The 24,995-nt window shown below is 45.0% G+C and overlaps 1 protein-coding gene and 1 non-coding gene across 3 annotated transcripts; one reads left to right on the top strand and one right to left on the bottom strand.

Annotated features, from left to right (window-relative positions):
* Positions 1–3,529: 3,529 nt before the first annotated feature.
* On the bottom strand, positions 3,530–3,679 carry LOC149865955 (U12 minor spliceosomal RNA). Its single transcript, XR_016442187.1, has one exon. It is a non-coding gene; the product is annotated as a U12 minor spliceosomal RNA (small nuclear RNA).
* Positions 3,680–3,974: 295 nt separating this feature from the next.
* POLDIP3 (DNA polymerase delta interacting protein 3) lies at positions 3,975–24,922 on the top strand. 2 transcript variants are annotated; one of them, XM_090042734.1, is made up of 9 exons: positions 3,975–4,104; positions 8,805–9,192; positions 12,160–12,234; positions 13,992–14,087; positions 18,089–18,271; positions 18,789–18,866; positions 19,908–20,037; positions 20,958–21,024; positions 21,673–24,922. In XM_090042734.1, exons 1-9 carry the CDS (start codon positions 4,046–4,048, stop codon positions 21,842–21,844), a joined length of 1,248 nt encoding a protein of 415 aa, XP_089898860.1. In that variant the 5' UTR covers positions 3,975–4,045; the 3' UTR covers positions 21,845–24,922. The 2 variants fall into 2 exon arrangements, with proteins under 2 accessions (XP_089898860.1, XP_089898859.1); XM_090042733.1 differs by having other exon boundaries at positions 12,157–12,234.
* The last annotated feature ends 73 nt before the right edge of the window (positions 24,923–24,995 follow it).

Raw genomic sequence — 24,995 nt, 5'->3', positions numbered from 1 at the left:
GCAGCAGTTCCTTCTGGGTGCTACTGGTGCTGGCCCTAACCCCACAGTACCAGTGGGGACCTGCACACAGCCCCAATCCAGCCCACCACACACCTGCTCTGAGCAGTGGCAGTAGCTGAGCAAAAAATGTTGCTTGGCATGTGGAGAAAAGCAGCTCATCCCCACTCCCCCTCAGTGCTGCTGGTCACTTCCACCCAGAGTCTGTGCTGGGCTGCCCTGTGCGGTTTCCAACCTTTGTGTTTTCTGGGGGGGAAGGCTCCTACAGAGGCTGGGACTGTTTGGGAACGGGTGGCGGGGGGCGTGGGCTTGGCGGATGTCACTCCCTTACGCACGCCTTGGATCCTTTGTGGCCAGGGAAGGCTTGGCAGGGTTAGGGATGGAAGGCCTGGCGGATGCCAGGAAAGTCCTCAAGTTCCTCAGGGGGAAGCAGAGAATGGCTGATGTCGGAGAGTTGAGCACGGACAAGGTCAGCAGGGTGTGGAGAGGGTTGGTGGGGAAGGAATGGAAAGGGGAGCACGAGGAGCTGGCCTGGAGGGCTGTGAGAAACACACTGCCAGTGCGACAAGTACTATATCGATGGGGACTCACACGGTCCCCCAAGTGCCCAAGAGAACTTTGTGACAAACCTGAGTCCGTGGCGCACGTTTTGTGGGGTTGTTTTTATGCACAGAAGGTGTGGGGGAGGGCAGGGGTTTTTTTTGAAGGAGACAGGGAAGGCAACGGGGATCACGAGTGAAAACGTGCTCTATGGTTTGACAGAGGGGACGGATGGGTCATGGGGTGTGAGGGTGCTTGTCACATGTATTAAAGTAGCAATTTGGAAAGTGCGTTCCCTCCTAGCACTAAAGGGCTCGTGCTTTTCAACGGTAGAGTGTCTGCAATTAGCTATGCACGAGTTGTATTTCTATAGAGGAAGAGGAAAGCAGAGAACGCAAGGAGGGGATACAACGCCCTGGGAAGGGCTGGACTTCAGAGGGTTGTTTCAGCCCCGCGTAGGCATAGGATAGTTTAAGGGACAGCATATTTGCCAGCAAGGGTGGGGGGGGGCCTTCAGCAGGTCGATTGCGACATTGAATATGTGAATATTATGTAATAAGGTGGGATTCTGGTTCCACAATGTATTTAATAGTGCCTGTTTTTGTTTTTTCCCCTCTGATAAAATGGATAAGGGGCTCCAAGAGTGGGTGAGGGAACTTGCAATTATATAAGAAACAAGTTAAACCTGCTCTGAGCAGTGGCAGTAGCTGAGCAAAAAATGTTGCTTGGCATGTGGAGAAAAGCAGCTCATCCCCACTCCCCCTCAGTGCTGCTGGTCACTTCCACCCAGAGTCTGTGCTGGGCTGCCCTGTGGCTGCTCTGCGGCTGCTCTGCATTGTCACTGCTGCCCTGCTGGGCAGACCAGAGGCAGCAATGGCAGCAGCAGAGACAAATACAGTGCTAATGAATGCGGTGAAAACTAGTGAAAGCACTGGAATAGTGATGGGTGTGCAGTGCGAACTTTGCCCCTCCTATTCTGTGAAACCTGCAGCTGCAGAGGGCCCTGCAGCTATGGGGCCCCTGCATCCAGCCACTCGCCACCGCCCTGCCACTGATGCCAGCTTCTTTGGCCACTTGCCACGCCCCCCTCCCCCCCCCCCACGATGCCACTGCCACTGCTGCCAGCTTCTTTGACCACTCACCTCCCCCACCCTCCCTGCTGCCGCTGCCTTCTTTGCAGCAGATGGGCCCAAAAACTATTTATTGCAGGGAGCCCCAAAAACTTGTGGGCCAGCCCTGGAACTTTGTAGTAGGACTAAAATACTTCAACTCTTAAAGTGTGTTTTCTTCTGTCAAGTGAACCACAGTGGTCACTTGACAAATTGTTAGAGGTACCATTTTATATATATATATATAGTAAAAACAAAGCGTGTGTCTGTGTGTATATGAGAACATATATGTATATATATAGGTACACACACACATTTTGTGTGTATATATATGCACGCACACTTCTTATATATAGTTTTTACATATTTTATTAAAGTATATAAAGGTAAAGTGGTTTTGTACCTTATAGACTAACCAAAAAGTGCTTGTGTCTGTATAGAGTCCTCTGTGTGTGTACACATTTATCTCTCTCACTCTCTCTCTATAGCTATCTGCCTCTATATTTAGAGAGAGAGAGAGACAGCGAGCTATATAAATGATATAGGGGTGTAGGTTGTAGCTGTGTTGGTCTAAGGACATAGGCAGACAAGGTTCTTTGGGTGAATCTGATATCTTTTATTAGACCAACTTAAATTGTTGGGAAAAAATGTTTTAGCAAGCTTTCAGGTTTAAAAACCCTTTATGCGGCTCAGGAAGTCTCTGCAACTGGTGTATGCTCTTCATATTTATTCCATCCAAGAAGAGCACACACCAACTGCAGAGACTTCCTCAGCCTGACAAAGGGTTTTTAAACCCGAAAGTTTGGAAAAATATTTTTTTCCAAGTATTTAAGTTGGTCTAATAAAAGATATCAGATTCACCCAAAGAGCCTCGTCTGCCTATATAAATGTTATGTGCCTGTGCACACACAGGCACGCACGCACGCACGCACACACACACTTTGGTTAGTCTAATGATGCAAAAAGCGGTTCGTTTCTTTGGAGGCTCTCATGCAAAGAAATCTCAGACACACACTTATTAGCAGCACAAAAGGTGTATTGGCAAATAGGGTCGGAGCAGAGTCAAAGGACTCAGATTACTCCGCCCCCTGAGGAAATTCTCAGCTGGCATTTTATCCCTTTCCTCCTGGGCACGTGTGCAGAAACAGGAACTCTTACAGCTTATTTCCGGTTCATACAAACATGTATGTGATCACATCACTTCATCCGTCGCATGTATATTATAATTAACTACTTAAGTATGTGGGGCGGATAGGCAAATATGCATCAGCTAACTGCGCACACTCAGAAAGTTCTCTAGGTCACCAAGAGTTGAAATCCCTCCCCCTTTCAAGGACACAGTCAGTTGAATTCCAGCTTCTGTAATCTGCATGAGAAGAACCAGGGAGGCTGAAGGAGTGTGGGGGAGGGAGTGATTTAGCATAAGAAAAAACTGTAACAAGACTAGCTAAGAAAGAAAAAGTCCTTGGCAGTGTTCTTTTTCTTATCAGGTACGAGATGCAAACTGTGCAGTTCTAATAACACTCCATTTACTGTGCATTTCTAACACTAAGATACAAAACTACCCTGCCTTTTTGTATATTTTATGAAAATACATGAATATATCTTTATATACAGCAATACAAGCTGTAGCCGTGTTGGCGGATTTACCTAAAGAACCTTGCCTTTCTTGTTATAATGTCTCCTATTTCACCGAAGGATTCTTTGGGGAAGGGATTTCCTATGCGAAGCGTGCTTTTGCGACCGTACTAATTACACTAAAGCAAGGAGGGAAGTTTCCCAAAGCGCTGAACTCCACTTAGTCCCCAACCTATCACTGCCCTTATCACCCCAGCAAGCCTGAGCGCTGCTCACACTGTTCTTCGTGACCACATCAGGGGAACCGGGCAGATCGCTACTCCAGGGCATCCCGCGAAGTAAGCGGGTCACCCAAGGGACGACCTGTGCCCGCGCAAAAATTCCTCTCACATTAGTAGTGAGGACCCGGGCGTCACCCCGGGTCGTTATTTTCCTTACTCATAAGTTTAAGGCATACAGAGGGTTAGGCACGGCGGGGTGGCGGCGCTCGGTGGTGTATCTTCAGATCACGGTGAGCTCCAGGCGCTGCTCCCGTGAGCTAGTCTTTATTCAGCCGCATGCCGCTCATTCCACCCCGGCAGTCAGACCCAAGATACCCCAAAACACTCTTGGTTTGGGACAGGAATGTGTGCAAACGCGACGCTTCGTTATGCAAATATACCCCTGCGCGGCCGCGGGGCATTCTGGGAGCCCCCACGCTCCCGGGCGGGGCCGCGTGACGCGTGCAGTGGTCGCTACCGGGGGCGGGGCTTGCGGCGGAAGTGGTCTGTCTCGTTTCCGGGTCTCGCTCGCTGCGTCGGATCCGTGGGCCCCGCGGCAAGATGGCGGACCTGTCTCTGGACGAGCTCATCCGGAAGCGCGGCGTCAGCGCCAAGGGCAGGTGAGCGGGGCGGGGCACAGCTGGGGCCGTGCGGGGGGGGCGGCTCTCCCGGCCCCAGCCTCAGCCCCGCTCCGCGCCAGGGCCTGGGCTAGCGCCGCCGCCCTGCCTCGCACCCCGACTTCCCATTGGCTGCGGCGCTGGCCTTAGGGGTCCTGTTTGGATGCTGATTGGCCGCGTTGGTTGTCAGTCAGGGCGGGGGAGGGTGCGTTCGGTTCACCCTGAGACCCCGGGGGAGGCGGGGATCCCCCCTCCCGCTCCCCCTGCAGCCCCGCGCTGTGGTGGGGGGAGGGAGAGTGTCCAGCCCAGCTTCAAGGGGGCTTTCCTGCTCTGCCTTGCCCTGGCTTCCCCCCTGGCCTTGCAGCCCCTGCCCGTGATGGGGCCACCTGGGCTCTTCCCTCCTCCTCTTGATCCTTCTGTTCTCACCCCCCAGTCACGGCTTTGTCTTGACTTAGGGCTGAACCAGCCTCTGCCCTCTCTGCCCACATGGGCTGTGGGGGCAGCTCCCTATCTGTTGAGTGGCTGTGGCTGGTCTCCCCCATGGGCCCCCAGTTGCCAATGCTGTCAGGGTGCAGCTGGGAGCTGTGTGCTCTGGAAGGCTTCAGGAGGTGGCAGGGAGTGAAAGATCCTGGCTGCAAGAGGACAGGTTGGGCTTCTGGGGCAGCCTTCCTCCACGCTGGCAGCACTCCCAGCTGTTCAGGAGGACCTGAGAGTGTAGCTCCAAAAGCCCACCATCTCCTTAACCCCCCACATGGTAGCCCTCCTACACGCCTCTTGAGGTGTCACTGTGGGCAGGGCCTAGAACAGGTCTTATAGCTCAGCAAAGGGCTTTGAAGACAAGGCTTGTAGAGTCTTGATTCTGCTGCTCTGCTGCCTCCTTTTTTTGTAGCCCTTCACCTTCCTTTTTCTGCACCGGGTAACCCTCCTCATGGCTGTCTGCGGGTCTCTTCTCTCCTTCTCTGTGTGTCTGGTACAGTCCCTGTGATTCTGGTCTGAGGGCAAGCATAGATTTGAATTATTCTAGTTCAGCTCGCATGAACATCTGCAGTGCTTTGTCTCGGGTAAGAATTTCTTTGGGGGATCTCTTTTACTGGACCAACTATATACTTGGGATAACGTTAGACAAGCTTTCAAATACAGACTTTCTTCATCAGACATTCTTGCCTTTTAGAAGGTATTAGCTAAAAGGTAGTAGCAAACAGGTTCTTATTTACCTTTAAATCCTAGTCTAGATGAGGACTCGGCCTTGCCTTCATTTGTGGTATGCTTGGAACAGTCTCATGCTGGTTAATATGCTTGGCACCTCGTGGCTCCTCTTTTAAATCCCTTCTTAACATCCATTTCTTCCAGGAAGCTTTCCAACTTTCTTCTGCTCAACAATAATCTCTTGATAGCAACCTGTACTAGAATGTTTGTCTCTTGTCTGTCTTTTATTTATTGTGCATGATTTAGATTGCAAGCTTTTTGAACCAACTAGCATGCCTTATTCAGTGTTGAACAAAGAGTACATTTGTATAGCAATATAAATGCTATTAAATATAGTCACACAAAATGGTAATAAAAAACTAAAAGCCTAAGCATAAAGTGCGCTTGCACATTCATAAGGATAATGATGATGATGACATTATTGTTTTGCTTTTTACGTATTGAGGAGGATTTGTAATAATAGGAACTGATTTGGATGGAGTAATGCTGTTTAAGGGTCTCCCTTCTTAAGACCTCATTATGCTACTCTAAGAGTGATTCTCTACAGAAAAGTGTTCTTTCCCACATCACTCTTCTTTAACTATCACTCGCTTAAAAACATGGGTTTAACTTAATCCCTAGTGCAAAGATTCGTGCCTGATTTTTAGCAGCTCTGATTAGGGAACAATCTCAGTCATCCTGCTCAGATGCTAAAACAGGGTATCAGATGACTTCTGTTCTTATTTTTGTTTATTGACTCCAATCAAAAAGCAGTCTATTCCTTTTGAACCCATTTAGGGATTGTCATATTGTTAAAGTATCCCTGTCTAAAATGATGGGGAGTTTTGGTGGATAAAACGCCTCTTCTGTTCCATTGTTCACAGCACAGCTCCCAAAAAAGCATGTTTTGAAAGACTTCACAGGCCACCAGTGCACCTAGTAGTCAAAGTCCTATTATCATGTCATATACCTCTCTAACTTTCTTTCACATATTTTCTAAATATTATTGACATCAGGTCTTTATGATATTGCTGTCTCTTAACTGTTACGCTCTGGCAGTGTGACTTGGTGAGTAAAACTGATAGTAGACCGTAGCTGACATTTTTTTAAGAAGCATTTTCATTACATTAGCTCATTCATCAGTTTTCTACTTCAACTTTCAGCTTGTTGAGTCAGATAAATTATATGCTGATGTTTGGTTGCTAACTACAATCACTGATTTGCGATGTTGATCAGAAATTTTCAAGTGTTTCTTGATTAGATTTGAGAAGCAGCCACTTGGTGAATTTGATGTGCTGAAGGTCAAAATCTGAGTTGAGCCACTCAGCTTGATATAGAATCAGATCTCTAGTTGCTAGGCAAAATAACTGCATGTTTTCATTTAAATATTTCATAGTAATGGAAAGATTGGGGGAAGGGGAGAATCCCCCTCCCAGTAAAACCCCAAAATATTCATGCATCTATCCAGAAGGTAAAATGGAACTTGACACAACCAGCCTTTGCTAATAACATTTTAGGTGGGCAAGAGAGAACAGCCTTGGTGCTGGAAGCTGACAGTCTTGTTTTTGGTCCATACTCTTCCTCTTTGTATCTAAATATGCTTCATCTTTCCCCCAGTGCTCTGTTCCTAAAATACTGAGGGGAGGGACTTCCTTCTTGCATGTTTCCTATACAGTTTGTGAGATTTGGTGTTCCACCATTGAGTGCAAGCAGAGCCTGGTTCTGAAATGCAAAGCTGCTTTGGATTTTTAAAAATATTTTTGCCTAAAGTTAAGTAGAATAGTTATGATCAAGTCAGAAAATGCCACAGTAAAGTTAACAGCCTGGCTTACCTCATTGTATGTTCTCATTGTGGAATCAAACAAAATGGATGCCTTAAACTTTGGTCATGCTAAACTTCAAGTCGTATGATGACAGTGACAGTTAAGTGGGAAATTGCTGGCTCTGCATGTAAGAGCAAAAACCAAGGGAAATGTTTGTTCTTTGTATTCCCAAGTGTTCTGCTTCACCCATATCCACAGCCTTGAGATGGCAGAGAAGTATGTATCTGTTGCTTTTGAGATAACAGAAAATGCGTATTTGTCATCTCTGACTGCTTGCTTGCGAAAATTGACTATGCAATCACGTCCTGTGTAAAAGCTGTTTGAAAGTATATAAACTGGATGATTCTGCTTGAAGGGAGAGATCTTTCTGGAGTGTTTGGTGAATCCATGTTGCTCTGAGTTCTCTCCTGGTAGTCATTTCTGAAACAATGCAACATATCCTACAAGGTTCTTTCAGCCTTGGGTTTGCCTATAAAACACCTCTATAATACTAAGAAGTCCCCCTCAGGAAGGCAGTAAAAAACACATCAAGCATAACCCATTATGGAGAGATAATGAATCAAAAAGCCAGTACTGGGGGGAAAAAAAATTCAGTACCATGATTTTAAAACTAATTTTCTCAGTTTTGTCACCTGCCCCTGAATCTGTACCCATGCTTCAAAAAACCTATGTGGGGATGGGCACATGCAAAGATTCAGGCAGTTCAGTTTTTGTTTGGGGAAGTTAAGGATAGTTAAATTAGGTTCCTACTTACGTTAGCCTTCACCTTGCTTCTCATTAATACCTTATAGTTGCTTGTGCTTCTTCCTCTGTGAACTTTTATTCTGCAGTATTGAGTAACTTAATCATGAGTTTGTGCTTAAAAATTCAACCCGGTGAATTTAAATATTTTTTGCCAGTAACTTAAAGCAGAGGCAGTCACAATTACTAGTGATGTAACTGCCAAATGTCCCTTAACCTCTTGCATTTCATCTGTATAACTTAGCTTGTAAAATACCTCAGTGAAACCAAGAAGCAGTTTCTGGCTTCACTTCTATTTATGCATAAAGTACTGTGTCTTGCAGCTGGAGTACTGTGTCCAGTTCTGGGTGCCCCACTTCAAGAGGGATGTGGACAACATGGAGAGGGTCCAGAGGAAGGCCACTCGCATGATCAGGGGGCAGCAGGGCAGGCCCTATGAGGAGAGGCTACGGGACCTGAACCTGTTCAGCCTCCAGAAGAGAAGGCTGAGGGGGGATCTTGTGGCCTGTTATAAACTAGTCAGGGGGGACCAGCAGGCACTGGGGGAGTCCCTGTTCCCCCGAGCACTACCAGGAGTGACCAGGAATAACGGTCACAACCTGGCAGAGGGTAGATTCAGGCTAGATATCAGGAGGCGCTACTTCACAGTCAGGGTGGCTAGGATCTGGAACCAACTTCCAAGAGAAGTGATGCTGGCTCCTACTCTGAGAGTCTTTAAGAGGAGGCTAGATGAACACCTTGCTGGGGTCGTTTGACCCCAGTACTCTTTCCTGCCATGGTAGAGGGTCGAACTCGATGATCTCCTCAGGTCCCTTCCGACCCTACATACTATGAAACTGTGGGATTCTAGATGGGACTGTCTCAGGGTATGGTTTTTAGTTTTTTGTAAAGCTGTTGAAAATCTTCCATTAATTCTATAACCTGCTTATATTAGGTCTGAAACTTCTTTTCCAGGCTCAATACCAGGCCAGTATTTGGAGGTGTCAGATCGCGAATTGGGATCCAGCAAAATCTTCTAAGTAGACCTTCAGCAACCATCGGTTTCCAGCGGACTTTTGATGCTCGGCAAAAGATTGGTCTCGCTGATGCCCGACACAAACTGGGAGTTAAAGACGCCCGAGAGAAACTGGTTCAAAAAGATGCTAGGTTCAAAATCAAAGGGAAAGTGCAGGATGCCCGTGAAATGCTGAATTCCCGCAAGCAGCAGAGCGTGGCTGCTGAGAAGGTGACCAAGGTGGTTGATGCCAGAGAGAAAATCAGCTTAAAAAGGAGTGCTCCTGCCATTATGAGCCCAGCCATGGGTACAGTGAGCCCAGCCATGAAAATCACCAAAACTATTCAAGTAGGTCACTTCCCTCATACCACGTATCCCCTCCCTGCTCCCACCCCCCAACCAGCTATCCCATTACAGGCTAATTGAAACATTTATACTTAGAGAAATCCACATGGTTACAAGCCAGCCCTGTGTGAAACAAAGTGAGAAAAGTTTTTTAAAAATTTAAATTTTTTTAAAAAATTGAATGAAGTGAAAAAACTCTTTGGAACCAAGAGTTCTAGTTTTTTTGTATGTGGAAAAAAAATGATGCACTTAAATCTTCATGCTTGGTCTTAGGAGCTCTCAGAATTTTTGGTACCCCTTGTGCTGTGTTGGTAGGGAGGGAGTTGTAAAAACAAGATTTTACCTAAGAAAAATGCATTCTTTCCTTTCTAACTGCCAGTAACTCTCTCCATGTGTGCCAAAGTCAGATTATCTTTCTGAGTCTGTGCAGACTATGGTTGACACTGCAAGGTTTGAATGGGCTCAGTTCTTCCAGTTAAAACCCAAGGAACATGTAAATATTGTTACTAAGCCTTACATTGTTGATCATCTTTGCAGAACCCATCTACCATGCTTGCACATCATGGCTGGAGATTCTGTTAATTAGGAAATACAGCCCACAACCATAACATTTTTAGGTTAGACTCCGTATTTATATGCATCTTACTGCATTCTTTTTGGCCTTCGGCAGAACATAGCTTCCTCTCCTAAACTCCAGTCTTGTTCCTTGTCCAGTACAAGGATACAGTTTTACCATGAAGGTCCTAGGCATTAGGGAGTGGCCTAGTTATTTGACACATTAATGCTGAAATTCTGTCCCAGTTTCAGTAGAACTGCTGACTGCCCACCCAGCCAGTGTTCCTCTGCCCATTGATTTCTGACTTCACTTGTCATGTGTATTTTCCCATCTGCTGTCTGGCAGCTTGAGTCTTAACTGATTCTTCTGGGGCCCAAAGCCATGTATCAGCTGCAGGCTTGTCTGTTGAAGTCTATAATGTACAAAATGACAGTGAACAGAAACAAACCTCTCTGAGGGAAAAGAGAATGCTGGGTGACCAAGAGGAGAGGAGTGAGCAGCAGACCATGCCACTTGCAAATTATGATAGTCTAATCCTGATCCTGGTTATCTGCTAAATCATTGTGCATCTCAAGACAAATATAGCTATCAACACCTCTTGTTAAATCTGCAGGCCAACAACTCCCTTCATTTGCTTCCAGCCTTTGGTAAGAAAAGTCCCTATTCCCTTGAATTAAGGTGGGGTGTTACTCTGTTTGGGTCCCACTGACCTTGGTCTTTGCTTAGCTTTTTCTTCAGAGCATCAAAATGTGCACCTTTCTCCCAAAAGTTAGACAACTTGCACATTAACTGCTTCAGATTTCCCTTCCCCAGCTAGCCTGGGTAGTGCAAGAGAATTACAAGATAGCAGCTCGCTTACAAAACAAAAACGCTGCCCATTCAGTAGTTTTCAGATTAGTCAGTTAAGGATGCTTGCAAGTGTCAGTGAATGATTGGAGCAGAGTTGGTGCATATGGAGCTGTCAGCCATGTGTTTGAAGGATTTAAGTATTTGCTGAAAAATTAGTCCAGCAGCAGTGCACTTTAAAAATATCAGTCATGTCAGTAATGACTTACCCCAGCTGTGCTGCCTTAGTACTCTCCCTCCATAAACATGTGAATGCAAGGTCACACAATGACAAAAACCACAGGTGAACTCCTACATATGGACTAAGATTCTTGATGAGTTTTTGTCAATTTCCAACTCTCTGCTAATGCCCTTTCTCACAACTAGAACAAGAGGAAATGAGGTAAACTGTTCTGGTTCTTTTCAGGCATATGGCTGTATTGCTTTGATTTGGTCAGATCTCATGCTATGAAGATGAGATCTGTATGTTATCATCATTACTTGACTGAGACCTTCAGCAAAATCTTGAGGTGCTGCTGGTACTATATTAGGGCAGATTTTTCTCTCTGAATTGGAATAATTAAGGAACTGAATAATTAACTTAGACTCACACCCCCCACTGTTGCCAACATAGTGGCATGGGATGGTGGGACACTGTTTGAAGGCACAAAAATAATGTAGTTATCGATCATTTGCAGGACTGCAGATTGGAATCGCTGGCAGATCAGAACAGAAGGGTGCTGCACTGCAGGGAGCTCTTCTAGATTAAATGCAAAAGCCATGCTTTGACTGTTCATGGTAACTAAAGGATCCCATGCTACTGTAGCAGGAGCCAGAGGATTAACCTCACTATCTTGGACAAATTCCAAACTGTTCTCAGGGCTGTTGAACTGCTCAGAGATATAATAGTCCAGAAAAGAACCCTTCAGCAAAGCTGTACACCCTGGGTTTTTCCCAATTGCACAAGGCAACAGGTACAATTGCTGAAATGGCCAGTAGTGCTGTCTTGTACAGCATTTTGTTCAAGTAAAATGTATCCCAGCTTTACTGGGAAAGAGAACTTGGTGCTTCACTCTTGCTACAGATTTGAGTTAGTTGAGCTTGCATCCTAAAATGCAGTTTCTAGGGAGTACCATAAATATGGTTATATACCATTTGTTCCCTACAGTGCCAAAGGATAATGGCATGTGATCCCCATTGCTTAACCACATTCACTAGTTTGTATTTATTTATGCACCAATCCGACTATAATAGCATTCAAGGTTTTTAATTCATTTCCTGCTAATCTTGAACCAAAGCTTGCATAATTTGTGCTATAAATCCCCTGCCTAGACCTTAGCTCTTAATTCCTTTATGTTGATGGGATGGTTTCTCATGCAGAACACGTACTACAGAAAAAAGCTACGTTATTTTTGTGCGTTCAAATAGTGTCCCACCACCCCATGCCACCGTGCTGGCAACAGTGGGAGTGTGAGTCTAAGTTAATTATTCGAAGGGAATGAACTAGTAGCTATCCTGTTCGAAGATGCATTGAAACTGTGTGTTGATGTTAATGCTTTGACTGGTTCTTCTTTCTGGTATTGCAGCAGAAGGCTGCAGCTCCAGGACACTCTCATCCTACAGGGATGAGGATCAATGTGGTGAACAACCACACACACAAACAGGTGAGTACTGCTCTTTGGCAGCGTGGAATTGCCTGTTGTTGCTATGGGGTTTTTTCCCTTGAGGATTGGGTTGGAAGGGAGGGGAGGCAGGATTCAAAAGTTCAGTCACAGCTTACTCAGATCCATGTGTTCTTGTGCAGAATCTTGGTAAAATAAATGGGATGTTTCTTGTCTTAACTATGTTAGCTGAACACCAGTGGGTATTTTTGACCTTAGCCAATCTAATTTTTTTCAGGATTCTTTGTTAAGTTCCCCCTTATGTTCCTTCCTTCTAGGCTTATGTCATAAAATAAGTGGTGATTTCACACCAGATCAGGGATTTATTCATCTCCAACATATTGTCTGCCTGCCTGCCTACATTGTATCTGATCAGAAATGATTAGGTGTGCTGTTGAGAGGGTTTGGTTGTAGAAGCTCTAGATGTTGGGCTTGATGAAAGCAGAAGTTGAATTTTATTGAGTAGTGTTGTTGAGTAGTGTTCCTTAATTGAATAGATTTCCTCTAAAGAACTAGGGGAGAAATTTTGAACCTTGGGGTGTCACCTCACTTCTGTGACCTTGTTTACATTTTAAAGCTTTAGTCCACATTGATGGTCACGAGTGATTTGCTCCCATGACTCCAGATCAATGCCAGAATTCTTTAGGGACATCTTTAGGGTATCCTTGTACCACTGCTTTGGTGCATGGCAGAAGCATACTCCATTTGACAGTTCGCCATAGAAGAAATTCTTCGGCAGGCAAGTGTTGGGCATTCTTGAAAGGTGGCCGGCCCGTCTTAGCTGTGCCAGTTTTAATGGGGTGTGGATATTGGGGAGAGCTGATCTAACTGAGCACCTCAGTGTCCGGAATCTTGTCCTGCCACTTGATATTTAGTATCTTTCGCAGGCAGCATAGATGGAAGTGGTTTAGTTTCTTGGCATGATGCTGGTAGATGGTCCAGGTTTCACAGGCATAAAGGAGGATTGGGAGAATGATGGCTTTGTACACCTTTAGTTTCATCGACAGTCCAATGCCTCTGCAATCCCAAACCAACTTACAGAGTCTGCCAAAGACCACGCTGGCTTTTGCTAGCTTTGTGTTGACTTCATTTTGGGAAGTACCCTATGCATTTATGCTTCCCCTTTTCAATAGCATTGCTTAAAGTGTGTGAAAGTGTTTTGTGTAGGATTTAGTTTTGTCTGGAGGGGTTCAAAGCACTGAAGTGGAGCTGGAAAATGAATTATTCATTCAGCAGAATACCCACACCTCCCAGCACAGTGTTTTCTGATGCCAGGCTAGCATCTGGTGTGCTGAAGGAAACAGTCTATTCAAAAGGAATGTGGGGCTCTGATGCATTTGGCAGCCTCCTGTTTACAAAGAAGGCATACATGTAGACTTCAGGTGTAAAGCTGGCAGGGTACGAAAGAATATTAGGCACTAATTTTTCTTTGTCTTACCGTTGTCCTCCATGAGTCCATATAACGTCCAGGGATTTTTTTAAAAATCTGCTTGCAGCTTCATTATGTCTAGAAAAATCTCTGATCTGTGAAAAGGTCAGTGTAAGGCAGTTCTGGTATTTGACATCACCCTCAGCTTTTCACCTTTCAATAGCGCAGGCAGCGGCAGGGCACAGAGGAGAGGGAAGTATTGGTGGGGTTTACCTTCTGCTAGTGAATGGGTTTCTTCCGAAGGAGGCTGGAAGTAGAGAGACTGCCCTGGTAGGCATGGTGTCTAGAGAAAAGCCACATCCTCATGAGCCATGTGTTTGCTTGTCCATAGACCCCGTATGACATGGAAGATGATGATGGAACTGTCTCTCCCCTTCCTAGCAAACAGATGAAAATCACCACCACAAACAGTTTCCTGCACAGTGCGGTAAGGTTCCCACCACACCACATCATACTCATGTTGGGTGAATGTGTAGGCTGCAGCTTTACAAGGCTCATGTTCTTCTGAAGCAGTGGTACTTAACCTTTTTGGTTGATAGGCCAAATCTGGCTGGTGGTCCTAATCCAACACAGGAGGTAGCAGCAGGGACCTATCCAGCTGCACAGAAAGGGGCAAGGAGCATCCTGGCTCCAGTGTGCCCCCTCCTCACCACAACAGCTTCTCTATGCAGCCCCTTCCCTTCCTCCTTACTGTCAGACCCTGCTTTCTCTGAGCACATGGAAGTGAGAAACAAATTTGAAAATGATGACCTTGAAATAAACATAGCTCTAGACATTTACATATAGTACTAATAGATTTAGTTCATCCAGAATTTATATATTTTACCTTTTTTTAAACTGCTGCAAGTTTTAGCACAGGGGCTCCATAAACACTTTTAAGTAGCACTTTTACACTACTTATATGTAGCACAAACTCTACATCATATTAATCCAAAGACAAAAGGCTCATGATTTACCATAAAGTTTGTTGTGCTGGGCCCCAGCGAAATCTATAGCATTTCAAACAGTGGTGACCCTCACAGCTCAGCATTGCTCAGTATGTGTGTGTACTCCAGATACATTCAACCCCACCCCACCCCCCAAAGAAGAAAAAAAGATCCATGTGCTAATTAGCTCGTCATGACTGGAACTGTGTGCTCTTGTAATGAGTCCTGGGATCATCCAAAAATGTATATGCAGATGGGCTATAGAGCAGCCTGGTGTGGCTTTATCTCAGGAGGGCAGAGCCACACTATTTATGTGCTACAGGCTGAGAGGGACCAACAGAGCGATTTCTGATTAACTATTTAGGGCCCTGCTTGGTGATGTTTCTAAACACTTAAGACTGATGAAGAAATAGGAATCTTTGGAAATGGGAAAGAAAGGTGCAGCTCAGCTGTGGGAGTGAAGAGGAAATCAAAATGTATGCAGTGTATTGGCTCACCATGACTTGGAAAAGAGTTGATGCTAAGGGGGACTCTGCTCAACAGACACTGTCATTTATCTTGTTTAGGTAGGTTGCACTAACCTGTTGTTTACCTGGAGATACTGTGAGGTTAGGATCTTCCCATGGGAAATGAACATGGGAAGTTAACTATACATTACCTCTGTGAGTACTACCCCATGCCAGAAAAGCAGTTATCCCCAGCAACTAGGAAAACCACCTTAGCAGTCATGGTATTTTCCCTGCCAGATATGGCAGACTGCTTTGTCGCGTGCTCCTACAGCCATGCAGCTGAGGGTGAGCAAAACTCAGGGGCATCCGAACCCCAAGCCTCCGGGCTTGGGCTTCCACATAGGATGCCTACCAAAGGATTTGGAAGTAACTGAAGCCCCAGGCTGGGGTGTAGGATACTTGCTGGTAACTGGGCCACATATGATTCTTGCATGATTCACATGAATTTCAAATTGATTTGACTTGCGATGTGAAAAGCTTTCTTTAAAAAACAAACCAAAAAAATCCCGACCTGGAGATACCATGAGGTGGTATTCAGCCTACGTGATTTTACTTACCTGGCAGTGGGGGACTGCATTTGTACTTTCCCCCCGGCTTACTCCTTTGGCCTTTTGGCTAGGAGCAAATGTGACTAGGGGGCATCTGAACTGATGGGTCTTGGAGAAAGGAGACTTGCCCAGTGGTAGAGCCACACAGACTCAAACAATTGAGCTTGGCTCAGTCAGTCTGGAAGTATGAACTAATTTGGCCTTAAGCCAAAATAGAAAAAAATGACAGGTTCCCAATCAGTATTTATTTAATTTAGTTTCAAAGGCAAAATCAGTTCTTTTGGGCAAAACCCAATAGTCAAGTTCTGAATTTCAACTGAAAAGAGCTCAATCATTCAGATCTATGTGGCTGTACCACTAAGCAAGTATCCTGTCTCCCAGACCCATCAGTCTTGGGATACTCCCTGAATCCATGATAGGCATCCTGTGTGCAAGCTCCAAGCTTGGAGGCATTGGGGTTCAGATGCCCTCTTGTCTCGCTTGCTCGTAGCCAAAAGGCTGAGGAGTAAGCTGGGTGGTACCTACTGACAGGCAGCCAACAGCAAGGGGGTGGCAGGGGGTGTTGTGTGAATGCAGTTCCCCATGGCCACACAATTTTTGCAGTCCCACATTTGGAAAATCCTGTATGTAGGGGTCACCCTGCCTGAAGTGCAAGGGACAGGCCTCACTGTGGGAAACCACCTTTGTGATCATGGTATTGCCCCGTCCAGATATGTTTCCACAATATGAGCCATGTACTTTATAGTCATGTTTAATATTAGGTGCACTTAATCAGTGTAATAGTTGGTTTCCATTACTGAGCACATGCTGCCTTTCAAAGATGGACTGTATTTGGTGAGGTTTCCTTATATGTGAATGTAAGATGAGGGTCTCTTTCCCCCCAACCCCCTGACAAGGAATGGAAAGGTACTGGGAGAAGTGTATATGAGTCGGGACAGGATGGGGGATCCGGGTGAAGGCCGAGTGGCAACAACAAGGCGGCCTTCAGGATAAGCTTATCAGGAGACAGCTTGAGAAAACTGTGCATGGTTCAGCAAACAACAGGATGAGTTGCTGTCAGACTGCCAAGGGTATGTTACAGGGCAGCTTGACCCGTACGTGGCTTACTAGTATATAAAGGGGTCTGTGCCTTGCTGTAGCTGAGAATTAGCTGCCCTTTGCTTTTTCTCCCATGGCCTCGCAAAATAAAGTGCTTCTGATAGCCAAACACTGATCCTGTCCGAATTTCTACTTCACCCCCCACCCCCATGCTATTCATCTTGTAGTCAAATAAATATGGTATATAAATGATGAAACCCTGCAATGTGCACTTCCATCCCTGTCTTTTCCTTTCTGCCAAGACTTCAACTTTTCTTCAGATCGCAAAGTCTCCTTTGGGCTCCCTATGGCTATACAAGCCTTTTGCAGCTGGAATAACTGCTTTCTCCTTGCTGACAAGAGAGTCCTGCATGTTGGTTCTTGGCTAACTTCCCTGTGTTTGGAGCAGTTCTTTGGACCTGTCTCATCACTGCCTTGAGCATGAAAGTAATAGAAACTTGCTGGGCCCCCTGATCCCAGACATCAACAAAGAAGGAGCTTTCTTTTGTAGTGGGGAATTGCTGTTGGCTGCCTGTCAGTAGGTACCAGCCATCTGGGGTAGGAGAAGACAGATGGATGTGGCTGTTCTGGTGTGCACAGTCTGATGTAGTCAATCTCCCTTTTGTGTTTTAGAATAAGTATGAGACCCGTGTCACTGGTTCTGGGGGTGCCAATATCTGAATAAGTTTCAGGGAAAAAACTGAGCTTCTAACCAGTTGTGGTCATTAAAGATCCCCAGCACTTCTCACAAGAGCTTGTGTTAGCTTCCATATACTGATATAGCTCCAAGCATCTTTGTTTTGCTAAGTGAAAATTTCCCAAGCTGTTCCGAATAGAAAAGGTGCTCTTTACCTCTTGTCCTGTGATGCTATGGCAGCCTTTTCCTTCAGAAACACTAGCCTGCCTAAATACTAACCTGCCAACTTGTACGTGATTACAGTCCAGTTATCTCTGCAGGCACTCAATAAGGTGCTATGAGATTTTCAGGCTTAAAGGGGTTCTAAACATGGAAGTTTTTCTTAACTCTGCTTTACTATTGCAGTGTGAAAACAGAGGTACCTGTTAACACTGATTTTCTCTAGGGAAATCATTAGAGTATTTAGTATGTGTTGGTAACTCTCAGTGGCTGTCAGTAGCATAACTAAGGTAGGGTGGCTGGAGCAGTAGTCCCAGATGCCAATTTAGGTGGAGGCAGAAAAATAACAGCTGCAGCCACAGCCACATGGCCATGCCAATAGCACCAGCAGCTGGAAATTGTCATTGCCCCAGGTGCCCCCTTTTATACCTCTAGTTGTTGCTGCTTGCAAAGGAGTTTTACTTGTGAAGGTATACGCTTTTCAGGGGTGTTTTTATTCTCTCTTTCTGTAGGCTGGGCTGAGTGGCAATAAGTTCTCTCTGTCCAAGACTGTCCCGCTCACCAAAGTGGTTCAGAATGATACTTATACAGCACCCCCAGCCCCACCCTCTCCCATTCGGACAAAGGCCCTGACAAGCGTGTCCCGGACCTTAGTGACAAAAGAGGAACCACCAAAAGAGCCAGCACCTGTTGAGGTGAGTGTAAGGAAAGAGGACTCCCTTCTGGATGAGTTGGCTGTACAACTCCCCTCCACGGCCCCTTCCCACTCACCAGGATTTACTATTATGTTTCGAGCCAGTGGTGATTTACTAGAACCCGCTGTCTATAAAAAAAAATTACTTGGATATGAGCAGTGACTCGCAAGTCCAGTATGATTAGAGCTTTAACTAGCCAAGTCTTGCTGTTACATGTTGGGCAAACTAGTTGCCATATTCACTGTTGGGGTAGAAGAATTACTTCACAGACCAACTAGTATGGAAGAAGGGCTATTTCTGTAAAGATCTGTTGAGCTGAGATTTGGTGGACTTTGGTACTTAACCCTAAAACAAGTGTTTTGGTTTTGGTTTTTTCCCCCCTCTTCCTCCTCCCCCCCATTTGCTTTCCCTAGGATCCGTTACTACCATTTATTTGTTTTCTCTGTCACTTTTTCTTCCCTCATGTGTTTTTCTCTCTCCCTAATGTGAATGACTCATTTTACTTTTATATTGGCAGCCGGTGTTCAGCCCTCTGGAAGGCACAAAGATGACTGTGAACAATCTGCACCCCCGAGTAACAGAAGAAGACATTGTTGTAAGTGCTATTTATCTGTGTCATTATAATTTCACACCCTACCCTTCTGTGTGGATTTGACTGCAGTAGGCACATTTCATTTGTGGTTTGTGTGTTTGATTTCCTTTGAGCCTTGAGGATTCTGTAGTTAGCTGTTTCATCTTACTCTAAACAGAGACCTTTTTAGGGTCCATTAAGCTGATCAGCCATCAGTTGGGGGATCTGATATCAAGTGGTACATGATGGTAGTATCTTTGCCTTCTCCAATTTAAGTTCCATACCCAAAGCCTTCATAGCGCTTTTGTACCCTTCTGACTGAAGAATGGAAGCTGGGTCTTCTGTATAGTATTGCAGAGAGCTAACGAGCCTGGACCCCAGTACTAGCTGCCCTTGCTCTCTGCTACAGGCTGCCTACTAGCAGCCAGGTCATTGGGACTTTAAAAAAAATGTTATATGTAAAACATGAATAATGCATCTCTGCCAGTTAGGCTGAAAGAAGCTTAACTCCAAATACTTCCTTTGTGGTGAAACTTGAGTGCAAAAACCTGACTGTAGTGGCTTTGAACTCTTAGCCCTGGGCAGTAGCCAGCTGCTGTTCTGACCTGCCAGCACAAGGTTCCTTTGCTGCTGAGATCTGAACTTGCTCATCAGCCAATTGATTTAAGGCTGGGAAAGCAACACGTTCTGGGCCTGATGGCTGATGTTGCCAGCCTGCCAGTGTTCGTTCAGGTCTCTGGTTTGGGACCTGACCCTGCTGCTGGCCTCTGGAACAGCTCCCAGCCAGACTGTTTGGAAGCTGGACCAGATAACCCTTGAGGTCCCTTTCAACCCTATGATTTCTTCAGCCTGTGTTAGTAAACTTACAATGCAGACTAGGCCACCAGACATCAAAAACCTGTACCATAGTACATAGATCTAGAGAACTAGCCATTTTGCTCCCAGATCCTTGGACTATGGAATGAAATGATGCTGCCAGAAAGTGCTGTAAGCCTGACTTAGCACGATTTCCTGATCCAAATGGTAACTAATACAGCACTGGCAGCAGCTCTTATCTTTCCTCAGGAGTTGTTCTGTGTGTGTGGCGCTCTGAAGCGAGCCCGTCTGGTGCATCCTGGAGTGGCTGAGGTGGTCTTTGTAAAGAAGGAAGATGCCATTACAGCATATAAGAAATACAACAACAGGTGCTTAGATGGTAAGCCTGAGGCTAGGATTGGGGTTGAAGGTGTGGGGGGTCTATGAATTCATCACAGGCTTTTCCACCTTGATGTAGGTTCCAAAAAGTGCTTCAGCTGCTTTTTGTGCTGTCTCTGTCAGGGAATGTTTTTGAGGGCTGTAACACTGACACTAAGGCCATTTGTTCCGGTTTTTATATAATCAGTTATATCTCTGCTGTCCATCAGAGTTGCTTCTAGACTACTTTGCTAGAAAGGCATAGCGCAAAGGTAGAGGCCAATTTCCATTGAAGTTAGTAGTATTGAATTCTGTTTATTAGATATAATCATGGGTACTTCTAAACCAGAATCCTGCCTCCTGATGGGAGCCAGTGCTATGTACTCCAGGGGAAGGCATAACATGTTAGTGCACCTCACTGTACAAAGCAGAAGTCTAGGTACATCCAAAACATTTCTGAATCAGGCTTCTGTAAAAGTGAATATGAGTTTCTCTGAGTTGATAGTACAGCTTTTGACTAGTCAGGACAGATAAGTATATAATCAGAAGTGATGGCAGTTTCCCTCTGTGATAATATACATATCTTTTACTCTTGAGGATAAGGATTGACAGTTTTTGTAACCTTATATCCAGCAAGTAGAAACTAGCTGCATGTGTCCGAGGCAAAAGGTGGCTGAGTGACTTCCTGCTGAATTGTATAAGGTGTAATCTCAAATCTTGCAGATTGCTCAGCCATCCCAGAGCTGAACTTTTTATTCCAAATTGACCTTTTTCAGTAGCTCTACTGTGGTTTTACTGTAAAAGAAAGGACAAATGAACTCTCTAATGGCTCTTCCAACATGTAAGGCTACTTTTGCTTATCCTTACCTGCAATCCAGCACAGTACTCCTGAAGCTTTGCCTTGCTGGAATTCTAAGATTTGGGATTTCTGTCTTTTTATAGGGCAGCCAATGAAATGCAACCTTCACATGAATGGAAATGTCATCACATCAGATCAGCCAATCTTGCTGTAAGTGTCCAAGTGTAGAAGAGCCAAAAATTCTATGCAGGTTGTGTTTCTGGAGTGTGGAGAGGGTGGTTGGGCATGCAAGTCGGAGAAGGAAAACATTTCTGTGATAAACTTCTCTCAAGCACAGAGGTAGTTAACTGTGTTAGTCTGAAGTCAGGTAGAATGTAAGGCGGGGGGGGCACCTTGGGACTAACTGATTCAGAAAGGCATGAGCTTTCATAGGCAACAGCCTACTTTGTCAGACATCTTTGGAAGTCTTACACCACACTACCCTGCCCTGCCTTCTTTACTCAAGAAAATCTTCAGTCTGTAGGTACACTTGCATACACCTCTTTAGCTGCACTTTTCCCTCCTGTAGCCAGTCTTTCTATAACAGGAACTCCCTTGAGCTCATTGTTGCTAGCTTGCCTGGTCACAGGTTTGCTGCTGAGCGAATGCTTCCCCCACAGATCCAAGTCACAGCTTGCTTCCATAGCACTCCTTGCTCCTGATAACTCTGAATGTAGGACTTGAAATCTCTGGAGGCATTGCTTTAAGCCAGGCAATCAATATCATGGAAGGGGAAAACCAGGAACAGTAAACTTAGATGCTGCCCTACTTCTGATGTAACTTGAAGTTAAATCTTGGCTGTCTTCTTCCCTCCTGCAGTCGATTAAGTGATACTCCCTCTGTGAAGAAGGAAGGAGAACCACGTCGGTCAAGTGCAGCTGTCTCAAATCCACCAGCTGAGGTGGACCCTGACACTATCTTGAAGGCGCTCTTCAAATCCTCAGGGGCCTCTGCCTCCGTGCAGCCTACAGAATTCAAAATCAAGCTCTGAGAAGTGGGCAGGAGAGTAGTGGACTGGAAAACTTGCTCAAGTCGGGGAATGGAGAGAATAGCGCAGGGACGCAGGCATTGCTGCGTTTACCTACCGCGCGGTTTTTTGTTTGTTTTCTATGATCGCTCCCTTCCTGTACAGTAGTGTTCCCTCTTGTGTGTATTTTCTGTTTTCATAGTTGGAATTCTCTTCCACCTTTTTCCATAAGAATAACTTCCTCCTTCTACCAATGATATATTACCATGCATAGACCATGTAACTCCCTCCTTTGCTCCAAGCCCCAGTGGCCAGCCTTTTAAAGTGCAGCAGGAGACTGATTGGGGTGGGAGATGTAAACACTTCCTCTTCTCTGCTGATTTACCTTTGATGGAAAGGCGAAGCCACTTTATTCTCACCTGAAGATAATGAGATTTCATTCTTAAAGCTGCTGCATTTGGGTCAGAGCCAGGTGCATTTCTGTGCAACAAGCGACACAGTTTTTTTGTCTTGCATTCACCTGGTCATATGCTACTTCAGCTTAACTGTTGGATATTTTATGAAGCAGCAGCCATGATGCTGAGAAACTAACCCGCAGCAGCTCCCATGTGTGCAGACAAATTGACAGGAGACTTGGGGAGGCTGGAGAAGATGCATACTGGTGCAAATATTCATTTGTTGTGCTGGCACAGTTAAGCCTCTGCTAGTGTCCTAGTGAATTTTGGCATTTGATAGTGTGCCAAGATGGAAAAAATAACTCTGGCATTTATCGGATTAAATAATCAGAACGTTTAGAGTACCTAAGGGTGAGTTGTCCTCCTTTTCCTGTTTCTGGACTGACTTCATGTATCCAGAACCAAAGGAAATCAAGTGTTTCCCTTTCCATTAAGCTATATCATGTGGTATTCTCCGGTCCCTGACATTCATTCTTTGAGGTGGAAAAGGAAGGGGGTGTTTCTGTGTTCTCTGATCTGATTTTATGGAGTAGTAAGCTGGGAACAAAGTTGAACACTAACATGTAGGAAGTAATCCCCTTCCTCCTGCCCTTGAGGACTCTGAGTTTTCACAGGGCTCCTTTTGGGTTGGGTAATGCTTAGCTTTACACAGGCCTGTAGCTCACATACTTGGGCAGGAAGGATGGTGGATGCACTTCATGGCTTAAGAGGGATGGCTGCAGGAGGACAACTGGAGTTCCAGATGGGATACGGCAGAGAGGAAGCATAGACACCAGGAGGTCCCATGTCAAGCAGCAAAGATGTACCTTCCAAAGAGACTGTATATCTCTGGAGATTCAGCAGCCACTAGGTGGCACTTAATGCTTTCTTTATTAGCACACCATTAACTTGGTGAATACTGGAAAGCTAATAGCTACATGTACTTGTATTAATTTTAAAGTGTAGTATGAAAAGAGAGGGAAGGTAACAGCCACCCCTACTTGGGTTTGAACATTATCCTTGCAGCTATGAGACTAACCAGTTCTGTTCAGCCCTGCTGAAATCTTTTAAGTACTGTAATCTGCCCAATACCACTGTAGCTTCAGACTCTGTTTCTTGGTCTACTCTTTGTTTCTTTTGCTCTTGTTCTGTGCAAATTCTTTACTCTGTCCAGGTGGTATAAACCATTCCTCTCTCACAACATATCCCTCTTAGCCATGGAAATAATGGAGGACTCAACAGGACTTGCTTTTCTGGAGTACTCATTTTGGTCTGGAAATCAACTCCACCATTATGGAAAGTACTTCTTGTGAACTGCAGATGTTTGGGTGGGGGAGGGAGGGGAATTAAGACTGCTATTGTTCCTCTTTTAGGTCACCCATCAAACATCTGCGTTTTAATAATAAAAGGGGGTGGGGGGAGTGAGTGTTAGGGGTTGGAGAAGATTATGTATGATCTGTTTCTGAATAAACGTTTGTTATACAGAGTGGATTCTAAGCTTCTTTAGATGCTATGAAGCAGCTGAAAGATCAGAATGGTGGAGCTGTTAAGATTTTTAATCAAGTCTGTTTCACCAGTTAAAACAACTTAGTATGTGCCTAGTGTTTCTGGTTCAGTGCAAATGCCATATGTAGCTAAGCAGGTAATGGAGCAGCTGGGCTATCTTTCAAGTAACAGGTACAAGTATGATGAAGCAATTCAGACCAGGTCTAATAACTTATTGTTGTCCTATGTGAAATGTCTTCATCTAGTTCTTAGATCTGTGTCCAGACCACCAAAACAGATGATGTTGGCAGCCTAGAGACAAAAGAATTAATATAGATAGAAGTACCCTCTGCCTCTTATGAAGATGACTGTTCTGTCAGGGCTGAAGTATATTGGAGGGCTCCTATGAAAGGATGATGTATTGTAATTGCATCTAGTGTACCTGTTCTGAAAGGAAAGATCAGTAAACTGAACACCTATTTGGTCTTTTTAATGAACATCAAACTAACAAAATTAAACCTTTTAAAGAGGAGATGGTAAATATGCAGTGTCTGACCTTTTTGATAGTTCTCACTTCGTGTAGGCTTTCAAATGCTATAAGAGTAGAAAGGAAAATCTATTAAATTACACCATAACTTTTATAGTGTATCTGTGTGTTTGGTAACCACCACCATGTTGAGACCTCCAAAGCCTTTAAGGGATGCTACTCTTATTCCTCAACAGTCATTACAGTACTCTGGAATGGTGGGACATAATCATCCCTGCTGATCCTGTCCCAGGCTGTGACATGCTTACCCTCACAAGTTTGGTATTTCCCAATAATCTCCACACATTCTCTTTCCAAGTTAAATGCTGCTGCCTCTTCCTCTTCTCTTGTGGCACTAGCAAACACACAGCCTGCTTCAGGATTTTTGCACCTTGTATCCTGAATAGAGGACCAAGCCATCTAATTTGTCTTTGAGCATGGCAGTTTGAGCATACACTCTGCATTATCAATATCTTAATGCACTTCTGCAATCTTTTGAAGGTACTGAGGAAGAAACACTTGCAAGCACTATTCAGCACTAGTGTTTCTACCCCATCCCATGCAAGAGCACTGTGATAAGTGTTATGTTGTGTATTCTCATGCTGGTGTTGCTGGATCTGCTCTTATTAAGCCTAATAAATTCTGCATTTGCCTTTGCTATCTTCGCTGTTCTCTTAACACATGCTCCCTGAGTAATTAATGCTGCTTCCCAGACACCAAAACTTTCTGA

Source organism: Crocodylus siamensis, chromosome 4 (genome assembly GCF_052110815.1).
Source record: "Crocodylus siamensis isolate JL-2025a chromosome 4, ASM5211081v1, whole genome shotgun sequence".
NCBI classification, from domain to species: domain Eukaryota; kingdom Metazoa; phylum Chordata; order Crocodylia; family Crocodylidae; genus Crocodylus; species Crocodylus siamensis.
This window is presented reverse-complemented; position numbering and strand designations above follow the sequence as displayed.